The sequence below is a fragment of the Phodopus roborovskii genome, unplaced genomic scaffold (genome assembly GCF_943737965.1).
Source record: "Phodopus roborovskii unplaced genomic scaffold, PHOROB, whole genome shotgun sequence".
Lineage (NCBI taxonomy): Eukaryota > Metazoa > Chordata > Mammalia > Rodentia > Cricetidae > Phodopus > Phodopus roborovskii.
Window position 1 is genome coordinate 6,963,298 of NW_026126613.1, and position 13,693 is coordinate 6,976,990.

At 34.0% G+C, this 13,693-nt stretch overlaps 1 protein-coding gene across 1 annotated transcript in view; it reads left to right on the top strand.

The window, feature by feature from the left end:
* Nucleotides 1-13,693, top strand: part of Ascc3 (activating signal cointegrator 1 complex subunit 3) — a 286,596-nt gene that overhangs the window by 89,808 nt on the left and 183,095 nt on the right. Inside the window, exons 10-12 of the mRNA XM_051206191.1 lie at nucleotides 1,381-1,545; nucleotides 8,344-8,520; nucleotides 11,066-11,137. Coding sequence (XP_051062148.1) covers nucleotides 1,381-1,545; nucleotides 8,344-8,520; nucleotides 11,066-11,137 — 414 coding nt within the window. The remainder of the gene's footprint in view (nucleotides 1-1,380; nucleotides 1,546-8,343; nucleotides 8,521-11,065; nucleotides 11,138-13,693) is intronic.

The following is a 13,693-nucleotide window of genomic DNA, read 5'->3' on the forward strand; positions in this document are numbered from 1 at the left end:
TGTACTCCCACCAGCAGTGGAGGAGTGTTCCCCTTTCTCCACATCCTCTCCAGCATAAGTTGTCATTGGTGTTTCTAATTTTAGCCATTCTGGCAGGAGTAAGATGGTATCTCAAAGTTGTTTTGATTTGCATTTCCCTGAGAGCTAAGGATGTGTGGCATTTTTCTTAAGTGTCTTTTAGCCTTTTTTGATTTCCTCTATTGAGAATTCTTTCTTCAGTTCTGTACCCCATTTTTTAATAGGGTTATTTGGTGTTTTTTGACTAGTTTCTTGAGTTCTTTGTATATTTTAGAGTTCAGCCCTTTGTCGGATATAGGATTGGTGAAAATCTTTTCCCAGTCTGTGTGCTGCCATTTGGTCTTGTCCACTGTGTCCTTTGCCTTCTGTAAGGCATATTGTTCTTATACCTAAATTTTGATTTTGCAGTGTGGGTAGCATCATAGCACATTATTATTTCTAAAAGAGTTAACTATAAAATGTACTGGGACCAGGTATACAGGAATCTTGAGAAGTGGCTCAGAGGTTAAGAGCACTTGCTGCATTTGCAGAGGACTCAGGTTTGGTTCCCAGCACCTATGTATTAGCCCAAAACCATTTATAAACTATGGCTCCAAAAAATTTTAACATCCTCTGCTGGGGTTTAACAATGAATGTGGTGTGGGATAGAGACTAGGGCTTTGATATGATAGCTCATGTATTTTTTCGAATTATTTAGGTGTAGGTATATTTCCTAATATGGCATTATTACAATGGAAGGTATTATTTTTTTTTCTGTCCCAGTATACTTTTAAAGATCAATTCATTATATAATGCCAGGTGGTCTACTTCTGTGAACTTACGTGAAAACTCTGACCTATTTCCTGCTTGGAGTCTCTGCTCTCCCACTGTTGTATGAGTCCACTAAGTTTTACAAATGATATGTAAATTTGTAATGTATAAAGTATTGTATCTGTAGTAGATATTAAAGAATAGTTTTTTAGACTTTGTATAAATAGTAGCATATTCCACATTTGAAGAACACTAGCACTGATGGCATACTAGAGTAAAGCCTTATTTTAAATTTTATTTCGTCTTAAATTTTCTGCCCTCCCTGGCCTCCCTGATTTTTGACATTGCACGAATTATAAGATATTTTTATGATTCACCTATTTACCAACAAACTACACTCAGCTTTAAATAATTGCCTACAAGAATACCTTGGAGAAATATATTCTTGAATTGACTCATGTTCTTCTTGAACAAGATGACATCTTAGAATATTTTAAACACTTTGTAATTGAGCCATATGGAAGTATCCAAAAATATTTTAGATTGATATTGTTGATAATTAATATGGGTGGCCTTTTCTCTATTTTAAGTTTGCTGTTTCTTACCTTTCAGATGCTTGTGACCACACCAGAAAAATGGGATGTAGTAACAAGAAAAAGTGTTGGGGATGTTGCTCTTTCTCAAATTGTAAAACTCCTGATTCTTGATGAAGTTCATTTACTTCATGAAGACCGAGGCCCAGTGCTAGAAAGCATAGTTGCCAGGACCTTACGGCAGGTAAGATGAATTTATAAACTTAGAAGCTTCACTGCTCTGTTTCTTCCTTTCCCGCTCTAGCTTCCTCATCACAACAGTTTTCATTAAAGGGAAATGTTTGAGCTTCCTTCCTCTCCCTAAGAGACACCCAGTGTTTTCTGTCATCAGTTTTGTACCTGCCATTACACCCTTTTCTCTCAAGCCCCTTGCTGTTCCTTTGGACATCATTCTTTCCCTCTGTAAATTGGTCCTTTATCCTGTTCAGGGAGCACTTTTCCTTTAGCACAAAAGTTGCATTTAGCTTCACTAAAAATTTCCTTTAAATATACTTCATAAAGTTTTATTTTTCTATTTAACTTCTGGACATACTAATCTGTGCTGGCCCCCATCCCTTTTATGTTCCAACTACAATGGGATGTTGATTGCTTGAACATATGCATAAATAAAATGTTTTTACATGTTTACCAGTTACTAAAAGACTGTTCTTAAACCTATGTTTTAAACTTCTGATATTACTAAATATTGATGTTTGATACGACTTATCAAACCATCTTTTAGATTCTAACTCTTTATGGCTCCCTGATACATTCTGTCTTGACTTTCCAATTGAACTTTGCTTAATTAGTGCTAACTGTATCAAGTAGTCGATTTCGGTTTCATTACAGTCTCTCATACATATCCATAAAGTGCTTTGAACAAATTTTGGCTGCATTGCTCACAGTTATCTCTGGCCCCGTTCCCATTTTCTAATTCTACTTCATTTTCTTTTTGTATATCTGTTTATTAGATCTTTTTGCCTTCAGGATTTCTTGGTGATCTCTTACTTTCACCCTAGAATTTTTACATTCTTTAAGACTCTCACATGTGTCTTTTTATTTTTACATCCTAAATTCTTTCCCTTGGAAAAGAGCACTTATGTCTGTGCAACACACACACACACACACACACACTTGTTCAGGATCTTTTATCAAAAATATTTGAGAACAGAAGTGTTTCATATTTAATGTTTTTTAAACTTTCTTTTTCTGGTAGAACTTCATAGCTAAGTACTTATTTATGTGATTTACTCCATCCCTCTAGTCCCTCCAGCTCCTCCTGTGTCCCACACCCAACCCTATCAAATGCATTGCCCTTTTTTTAATTTGTTGTTGTTACATAGAGAAATAAAAGTGTATAAACACAACCTGCTGAGTCCATGTGTGTAAGTTCTTAGGACTAACCCTATGGAATTGGATAACCAATAGGAGATTTATACCTGGAGAAGATATACTCTTTCTCAAATTTTCTTTATATTGACATATCTACATATGAATAATGAGGTGACCTAGAAATGGGAGTTTTAAGTCTACATGTGAAATTCATTTTTATATACATATATGAGGTACATAGCCTAAAAACAATTTTAATTGTTGTTTAAGTATACCAGAATTTAGACTTCAACCTGTTTAAATATGGAATCTTCCATGTATGACATTTTGTTAGATTAAAAAAAAAAAAAACATATTTTAGAGCAATTTGGATTTCAGGTTTTCAAATTAGGTGTGCTTACCTAGTGCGTGCATGCGTGTGTATATGTGTCTGCATGTGTATATGTGTCTCTGTGTGTGTGTATAGCATATAGATCCATTTCCTTAATGATTTCAAACCATACCTGGACTCATTTATTTGTTCAATATCCATAGCTGTATCTATATAACAGTACCAAAGTTTTCATGTTTTCCCTTTACGTGTATATGCCACCACACTCCACTTCATTCCTAAATCAAATATGTTTTTCCTTACAATTCTCCTCCACCCAAACATATAGTTTATTTTCAGTAGTTTTATGGTTCATATCTGAAATATCCCAATGTAAATTCATTTAAAAATTTTAATATAAAAAAGGAAAAGTTTTTAAAGATTTTAAAGTAAGTTTTAAAATACTGAGTTTTTCCATAAATGGACCATAAATTTTTAGACAGATTAATCATTTAAGTGTATTTTAAAATCTTTTAATGCATTTAAGCAGATATATGTGGTGGCTGGAATAAGAATATGTTTCACATATATGATGCTTAGTGTAGTGGTTTAAAAGAAAATGCCCCCATAAGCCCATAGGAGGTGTGGCCTGGTTGGAGAATATTTGGCTCAGTTCACATTCTGCTACCTCAAGATCAAGATGTAGAACTCTCAGCTCCTTTTCCATCAACATGTATGCCTGCATGCCACCATGCTACCCCCATGATGGTAATAGACTAAAACTCCAAAACTGTATTCTCCACTTAAATGATTTCCTTTGTGAGTGCCATGGTCTCCCTATCTCTTAACAGCAATAGAAACCCTAAGAAACATAGTCATCAGGGAATGGCACACCTTGAGAACTGTTAGGAGGTTTGGCCTTCTTGGAATAAGTGTGGCCTTATTGGAGGAAATGTCATAGTGTTGGTCTTTGAGGTTTTGAAAATCAAGCCAGGCCTAGTGTCTCTCTCTTGCTGTGTTGCCTGTGGATCTAAATGTAGAACTCTTAGCTACTCCATCAACATGTCTGCCTGCATGCCTCCATGCTCTCTACCCCGATGACAATAGACTAAACCTCTGAAACTACAAGCAAGCTCCAATTAAACATTCTTTTCTTTTAAGGGTTGCATTGGTCATGGTATCTCTTCACAGCAATACAACACTGAGTAAGGAACCCTTTTTGATACTATAATTGCATCATTTTTCCCTTCTATTTCCTCCCTCCAGACACCGCCCTATATTTTTGAACCCTTGATGTCTTTCAAATTAATGGCTTCTTTTTCTTTACTTGCTAATTTTGTTTGTGTTAGTGTGTGTATTTCTGAATATATAGATGCAACCTGCCCCAACCTGTGGAGCAGTCAACAACGAACAGGGGAACACCTAGAAGGGAATACAGAAAATGGACAGCAAGAGAATATTCTGCTTATATCCTGTTTCTACCCTGCTATCTCACTGTCTGTATAGACCTCTAGACCTCTATGGTTAGCTAGAGGCAAGCTCCATTCTCCGACCCTCACACAGGATTTATTTGTACAATAAAGATTTCATCACAGCCCCCTTTCACTTTAACATGTGTACTGGTGTCATTTCTAGGCAGTCATGTTAGTGAGACATCATGGATGTTGTTTCTGACAATTTAGGAGACACAATTGTCACAGAAAACTCCCTTTTCCCCTGACTTCTACAATCTTTCTCTCCACTTCCTTTTTGGTGATGCCTGAACCTTAGGTGGAGGAGTTGTGGTATAGATGTATCAGTTGGAGCTGGACTCCACGACTCTTGGTTTTGGTTGGTTGTGGTTTTCTGTAATGGTCTCTGTCTGTTGCAAAGAAAAGAGCAAGTTATTGTTACTGTTTTGTGCTTTAGTAATTTTGAAGTGGCAATGTTATTTTGCAAAACCACAAAAGTTTTAAAAGAAACCTGTACAGCAATTAGATAAAAGTAATACAATATTCTGACCACTAAAGATACAACTATCCAAAGATTAAGAATAACCAAATACAGAGAGTACTTGTAGCACATAAAATCAATCTATAATATTTATTTGTAATAGATATTATAAAGTTATAAATATATCTTTGAAACAAGAGATTTATTTTAATAAAAATGAAGAAATGCAGAAATAAAAATGTTACAAAATATAGAGAATATGTCTTAAATGAATGCAAATCTGTATTTCTGTTAGATTTCACAAAAAAGATGATTGATATAATATGAAAGCATCTGCTTTTTAGTTAAATTCTGGAAGCCTAATCTGGAAAAAAATAGTAACTTCAACTCACATATTAATTCCTATATTCATTGACATTCTTAAAAACCAAATAGTTTGGGAAAATCCCAAATGTTTGGCAGTATGAGAAATGGTTTGATAAATTGCATACCATTTCTCCTTTGCAGGCTTAAAAAAAAAGTTAATAAGGTGAAGCCACATGAACTGAACTTCAAAAATATCCATGTTACATTCTTAATGGAACAACAATCTGTTCTGTTTGTAGGGCACAAGCCAATTTTATGGGAAGAAAAGGTGTACAATATATATTTACATTCATTCATTGTTTTATTTAATGAACTTTATCAAACTCCAACCATGTGCTTGCTAAGTACTTCCAAGTACTATGCATTCCGTGCTAAATAAAATAAAATTCTTGTATATGTTTTGGCTTTAAGCAGGCATAGAGTGAGGCACATGTTGTGAGGGCAATTAGAGGAAGCACAAATATGTTTTGTTTTTTTACAGTGAAGATGGAATCAGAGGAATATTTATGTGTCACATTTACCATGTCAGTATATAGGTGTGCACACATTAGTACACCCTCATAAAGTAAAAGGACTTTAAACGTTCAGTGTGATTTATAAAATCAGATATTACCAAATACATAACTTCAATGATGCATGTAGTTGTGACACAGAAGAAACATGAAAAGTCTGTAACTGCTATTCTCTCTACAACCTCTCATCCTCTTCTCCCCCTGTTCACTACTTCAGATTTTACATACAAGTTCTTTTACATCAATGGAGAATGTGTTTGATACGGTTTTGTTTTTGTTTTTGTTTTTTTTTTTTTTTTTTAAACTTCATATGAATCCATAGTCACATTTGCAGTAAGCCACCATGAAAGTTCATCAAGCTAATCAGTTCCACAAATAAGGCTTTCTTGGAGTTGTTAGAGGTATAAAGACTAAGTAAATATCCACACATTTGTTAGAGGAGTGTGGTTATGTGTTCATTAGGGGATTTAATTAGCTTCCCACCATACCTGGAAGTGGAAAGTGGTATTTCTGTCAGTCCTTACTGTGCCTGTGTATGCTACCTCGTGTGTTGTATTACTACATGTAGTTTGTTTCAGAGAACATTTTATCATATAACATATTCCACCCTCCCATTGTCATCTCCGTACTATTACCAGTAATAGTGTTTCTCACACTTTTCTCATTTGTATTCCTAAGAAATTTTTCCCAGATTTCTTAGCTAGATATTAAAAATTATGAAAGTCCTCCACCAAATGTGACAGCTACTGTGGGCTCTAGCTACTTGAAACTATTTTATTTTTCCCTATTTACAGCACATTAACCCTGTATTATACAAATAACTAAACTTAATTGAGTTCAAATGTGGGTTTTCCCTGTGTGTTATTACAGCTTCTAAATGCCAGTTATGCATTTAGTTTGTTTTTTATACTGCTGTATGAAATGTCTTACACTTTGCATGTTTTTAGTAGTTATCAGTCTTAATGATCATACAGCTATCTAAAACTCATTTTTATTTTCTACATTTCTTTTTAGATTTTAATCTTCTTGATATAAATATATCTTTGAGTCTTATGTATTACCAAAGTGCTAATGGAATACTCCTTACTATTTGTATTAAAAGCACATTCCTGTTGTTCCTTGTGATTACCAGATGTTCCCAGTAGATGGTAGTGTTTCATATCATTTGTAACTGTGACTACTGGTAATGTGAGTGATGCAGGAAGCCATGTCAGCTCATTGTAGTTTCTGTTTTTGGTTAGAAATTACATGGTAGATTAGAGACTACATTCACAGCATCATGGGGAGATAAGATAGATATTGTAAGAAAGTATAAATTGTTGTACTTATTAATAACATTTATATTGCCTCTTTACTTTTTTCAGTGAGAAGACAGACTGTCCAAACTTAAGCTTTATGAGATAGTAATCATAAAATTTTGCTGTGGAAAGCCTTGGGTTCTAAGTAATCATAAAATTTTGCTGTGGAAAGCCTTGGGTTCTATTATCAGCACTTCCCCCACCCTCCCCACAAAAAGTTAATTCCCTAAAGATGAAAAATAGTTTTTTTGTTGTATTCAGCAAGTTTATCTTTCTGTGTGATTGTTTCCCATTGTTTGGAATTCTTTAATTTGGATCAATTTGATTTGGGGTTTTGCTCTTTTATATAAGATTCCTGTAATGAAACCCAATTCATATATATTTCTTTCTGTGTATATGTGTGCAATAATTTTCACCCAACTCTGTCTGGTTTTGATTCTCACATTATGCTTCTCACATTCTGCAGGTATGGGCCTGGACCATGCTCAGTACTGCATCAGCTATTTACCATGGATTGTGCAGTCACCCAGTGTGGACTGCTTCTGTAACCATAAAGTTGTCCGCTATGGCATGCTTTGCTTATTTCATTGACTCTCCAAGACTGAGCAAACTTATCGATGTTTACTTTGATCACAGCATCATAGTCATATTATGATATATATTTTTTATCGTGTATATGGTCATTTTTTTACCATCCTTTTATATATATATAATATATAATATATTGTAATATATATTATTGTAATAATATATATTACAATATTATAATACAATCAGATTTTTAATTTTTTTTTTTTAATTTTGAGTTTGGGTATTTTATTTATTTGTTTTGGTAATACCAACAATGATACCAGGTCAGCTCTTTGCCAGGGAACTAAGATTCCAGCCCCAGTATTTGAAATTCATTGTATTTTCTCATTGTTACAAAGCTTTTGCAGCTACTTAATATCAATTCTGTGAGTTTTAAATGATAGGATATTGTGTGTGTGGAGGGGATTAAATACACGGTTTTATACATGGTAGGCAAGCATTATACCACTGAGTTACATATCCTCGGCCTACATCAGTTATGTCCACGGTTTTAGATGAAAAGACCCTCTGTTGACCTCTGACATCACATCTGTTTGCCATACCATAGATTTTGCAGTTAATGTGGATAGGATACATGACTACATGACGGTTCTTTTGGTGAATTTATATAAATATTATATTTATTGTAATTAATTAACTTCCAATTGAAATTACCCATACAGGTTGAATCCACACAGAGTATGATAAGAATTCTTGGACTGTCTGCAACCTTACCCAACTACCTTGATGTTGCTACATTTTTGCATGTTAACCCTTACATTGGACTTTTTTACTTTGATGGCCGTTTTCGACCGGTACCTCTAGGACAGACATTTTTAGGTATTAAAAGTGCAAATAAGGTAAGATCTTGTTTTGATAGTTATACTTGAGAAGAATTATTTTGTTGTTTTACTGTTGAGTACTTAATTGGTATTAAATACTACCAAACGCCACTTCTGTAACATACAAGTATTACTTCAAACAAAATCAAACACACTTCTCAGTGTTGGTAGCAAAATCTTCCTACAAAAAGAATCTTACGGGAGTTTACAGTATTTTGAGCTTGTGTTTTGTATTGTCACACAGTTATTTTTATTTAATTTAAGAGCATTTTAAAATAATAAAAACTTATTAAATCAGTATTATATATTTTGATATGTTCATTTACAATAAGGAATAAGGCTTTCAAGTGTAATTGAAAAGTAATTTTATGGTAGCAACCAATGGGGAAGAGTTGTGCTTAAGAAGACACATATTAATTATCATATTAACTGTAGGTAAAGAATATTTCTATACAGTGATTTAAAAACAAGTCATTCCTTCAATAGTACTACCATATGCTATTTGTACTGTTGGTGTGCTTATTACACTTTTATAACAATGTAAGTAAAAGCTCACCGGAAAATTATTCTGTTCAACTTGTATTCCTCCTTAGAGGAAATAGCTCTAGAAGAATATTCACAGTCCTTTTAACCTCTTTCTAAAAAGAGAACCAAACTTAGCCTTTCATTAATTACATTAGGCTTTCTAAGATCAAGTCTTTCTTAAACAGCCATTTTTGCCTCAAATTGTTGGGATGTTAGAGGAACACTAAGTAAATTTTTTTTATATAATATTTAATTATGTGAGTTCCTATGCCTGAGGAGACCAGAGTTGTTGGATCACTCTGGAGCTGGAGTCACAGCATTGCTGACATCGATGCTGAGAACAGTCCATGACCTTAACAACTGAGCAATCTGTCTGGCTCCAATACTCTGTTCTTATTGCAACAAATAATGTGCAGCAGCTCCGTGGTGTAAAGGTGAGGTGTTAGGGCTGGACACATGACTCGGCAGGTAAAGGACTTCCTGCATGTTAGTGTCCAACACCCATATAAATGCCAGATAAACCTGGTCTCTTGCCTATAATGCATTCAAATAGGAAGCAGAGAGTGGTGATAGCAAAGACTAGTTGGCTAGCTAGACTAGCCAGCCACATGTATGAGTCACAGTTTCAGGTGGGAAACCCTGCCTCAGTGTATACAGTAGGAAGATTCCTAGCACCAACCTCATATTTCTACATGCTCATACATGCAAATGAATATGCTAGCCTCTTAAAAACCACACCCTTATACATATATCAAAGAAAATCTCAGTGAGCTATCTTTCTAATTATAGGGATCCTTTTTAGATTAATAGAAAAGAAAAATAATAGTTTATGTTATGATAATTATTGTGACAAGTACATTTAGCTTTCATCAATTACTCCAAGTGATTTGGGGTATTATAAGTACTTGGTATTTGTTTTCCCATCATTTCTTAAATATATTGTTTATTATTTAGTTCATTTCAAAGTATCATTCAGATGAATGTAGGCATGTTCCTAGATGTTTTTTCTAGACTTGTAGCTTAAATTACACAAATTGTAGTCACATAGATGTTGTTTAAGTATTCCAAATGCATGAAAGCCATCTTAAATCTATTTTTCTTTCAGTTACATCATTCAGATTGATAAAGTGCTTAAAGTTTATTAAATTCAAAGTGTTTTTCATAGCATTGTGCCAGCAGTATTCTCACAAAACACATGTTGATGAAGAACTGATATGAGTATTTTTAAAGGTTTAGAAATTTAGCAATTAAATGAATTTATATATCATAGTGTAAATAGTAAATTATGTTTGTTACAGTTATAGATTTTTATATTACTAGAATCTACTAGTTTTATATTAATTTAAAATACACAGTTGGCTAGTGTGAAGATTTCACGAGGGATGTTGTTCAGTTGTTTTCTAAGCAGCTACTAGGAATTCCATTCAGAAACTGAAAATATGGTCCAGTTGTTATTAAGGTGGTATTTCCAATTTGAAATGAACCCAATCCAGAGTATACTGAAAGTATTAGGATTTAGCTTGGGGATAGAAGAAGTTTCCAAGTCACTGGTGAGACTCTACCTTCTGATCATCTAGTCACTCTTTAGTTTTCCAACTTTAAAAATTTTACACTATTGAATCAGTGAATTGATTTCTTTTCTTAGGCTAGTCTTTGTCATACAACCTGTATTCCTTCCATTTAATTCATGTGTGATTCATGGAATGAGATAGGGAAAAAAAAAAAATAGCCTAACGAATGAGGTTCTTCAGGGAAAGCAGAGAACTTAAAATTTATTCTAACATATCTTTAGCTAGCTGGTCTATCACCCATAAAGACACTAACTTTTCCAAGCTCAGCATTCTTTGTACTCTGAAACTATGGTTGAAGTACTTTATTTGCATTTTTATTTTATTTGGTTTGTTCTGTGTCTCATTTGTTGCTTCTGTGTTCTAATTAGCCTGAAAGGATTTTGTAATATAATTGATACAATTTCATTTGTAGTTTGAAAGTGTTTCATTGTCTCATTTCTTAATTTTCATGTTTTAAAATCTTTAAGATGCAACAGTTGAATAACATGGATGAAGTATGCTATGAAAGTGTTTGGAAACAAGTAAAGGCTGGACACCAGGTACACGGATTTTACATTTTTTTTTTTTTTCTAGAAAAATCTTAATGAAAAACTTGCCTTTCCATTTCTGTTTCTTTTTTTTTTTTTAACAAGTATAAACCTTGTAAAACTCAATTCTGATTTATATTATTATATATTAATGTTTTCATGGTATTATTCATATGTTTTCATAAAGTATATTTGAAATATATTTAATAGATTTTGTATTATTTGTATTTGGAAGTTGAACAGTTTTGAGTCTGAGGTAGCTCTGTGGTAGACCACATGACTATTGTATTTGCGGTACTGAGATATAAGGAGGAGGCCGGTATGGAAAGAGAAAGAATTAAGCAGTTGTATTTTTTATTAACATCCCAATTGTCCCAATATTCTTTAAGGAAAAAGTAAAACGATAATATATATAAAAATTAACTGTTATCTATTTTTTGTTGTTACTTGGGTAACCTCTTACAGTCTTTCCGCCCACTCCTCTGCTCTATTCCCTGAGCCTTAGGCACTAGAGTGTTTTATAGGTGTATCCATTGGGACTGGGCTCCACAACACAGCATTTTGATTGGTTGTGGTTATCTCCAGTATTCTTTGTCTGTTGCAAAAAGAAAACATACTTCTGTGTACAAAACAGTGCTTTTATCCTAAAGAGGAATAGTATTGCCATTGATGTATATGAAAAAAGTCAAACTAACCTGGACTTGAAAATTGGGATAGGTGCCACTCAGTGAACACTCTTGAAAAATGTAATCTTCTTTAAAGAAAGGCTTTCAAAAATTATTGTTCTTAAGAATGCTTGCTTGATTGTTTACTCTTAGTATGTTTGGGGGCTCTCATCCCTTATTTGTTTTGACTTGTACTATTTTGCTTTGTGCTGTTTTGAGAGAAGGTCTCATGTATCCAAGAATAATCTTTCATTGCTGAGCCTCCTTGCCTGTATCTCACAAGTGCTGGATCACAGGCATGATGTCACCATTCCTGGAGATCTAACCCAGGGTCAAATGAGTGTCAGACAAATCACTCCTCTAACTAAACTGCATCCTCACTTCTCTGTTTTTAACTATAAAATTTCAATTATCAGTGCTAATTTTAATTGGAAAGCCAAGAGTCCCTGATTACTTTAATTAGTACTTTTTCTAGCTCTTAATTAATACCTGAAAATGATAACATTGTTTTACATCTATTAAATTTTCTCAGCATCTTATGATGTATGTACTGTCATGCATAATTGACAGAGGAAAATGAAGTCCTTCCTGTTCACAAAAGTAATATATTGATTGTGTTCTTGTCATTTCATGTCTTGGTTCTTCTTGGACTGCATCTATTTAGAGCTATACATTAGTAAAGTTTTACATGCCGGCTTTTTACTTGTGTTTGTCTGCTCTTCCAACATGAAAGAACCTTCAATACCATCAATAGATGGTATGTTCCATTTTAAATAAAAAGGCTTAAAGATTTTTTAAATAATAGAAGTAAAACTGTAAATATATTACTGTGAAATTAGACAATATACATGAACTAATGAACAAGCCATAGAGTGAACATTCTTCCACTATGGTTTCTGGCTTACTTCCTGCTCTAACTTTCCTCAGTGATGGATGGTCACCTGGAAGCCTAAGCCTTCCAGATACACCTTTCGCTCCCCAAGTTGCTTTTATTTAGAGTCTTTTATCAGATCTACAGAAATAAAACTAGAACTTTCTGTTATCCTAGAATTAAAGAAATCAACGTAATGCTTCCTTTCTACCATAGGTAGCACTTACTGGACAGATAATTGGTACAGTCCTTGATATCCTTGCAGGCCTGGCTCAAGACACGCACCCTAAAAATGCTGGAACCATGAGGTTTTCTAGACTTTCACTTAAATTAGCATGGCTATTTACATATAATTTGCAGCTATCTTCTCACACCCTTCGAAATTTCTCTAGATTTCTTACAATATTTACTACTTGATAAACCGTGTAAATAATTGTTCTACTATATTGTTTTAAAGAGTAAGGCTGAGGCAGAAAAACTGTGTGTATTCACTGCAGATGGAAAGTTGTTTTGTGGGATTGGGGGAGGTTTAAATTGTTAAATCTATGACACAGAACCCTTGGATAAGGAGTTCACAGGATTTAGCTGGAGTTTCTATCCAACCTGGCCCCACAGCCCCAAATAAACATACAAAGACTTATATTAATTTATAAACTGTTGGCTGATAGATAGGGCTTCTTCATAACTAGCTCTCTTTTATTATCCCATAACTACTAATCTGTCTATTTCTACCTGGTCTTATCTTACCAGAGAATACCTGGCATATCCTATTTTCCTGGTCTCTACATAGCATCCCTTCCTGGCAGCCTCTCTCTGTGCCTTCTTTCCCCCGAATTCTCCTTGTTCATAGCCTCACCTACACTTCCTGTCTGGCTATTGGCCAATTAGTGTTTTGTTTATCAACCAATAAGGGAAACATATACAGAAGGACATCTCCCATCAACAGGTCATTATAGAAAGCTGGAGTGGTTCTTATTGAAACAGACTATTTTAAGGGGTTTATGCTTGTATAGTCTTTCTTAGTGAGGTGGG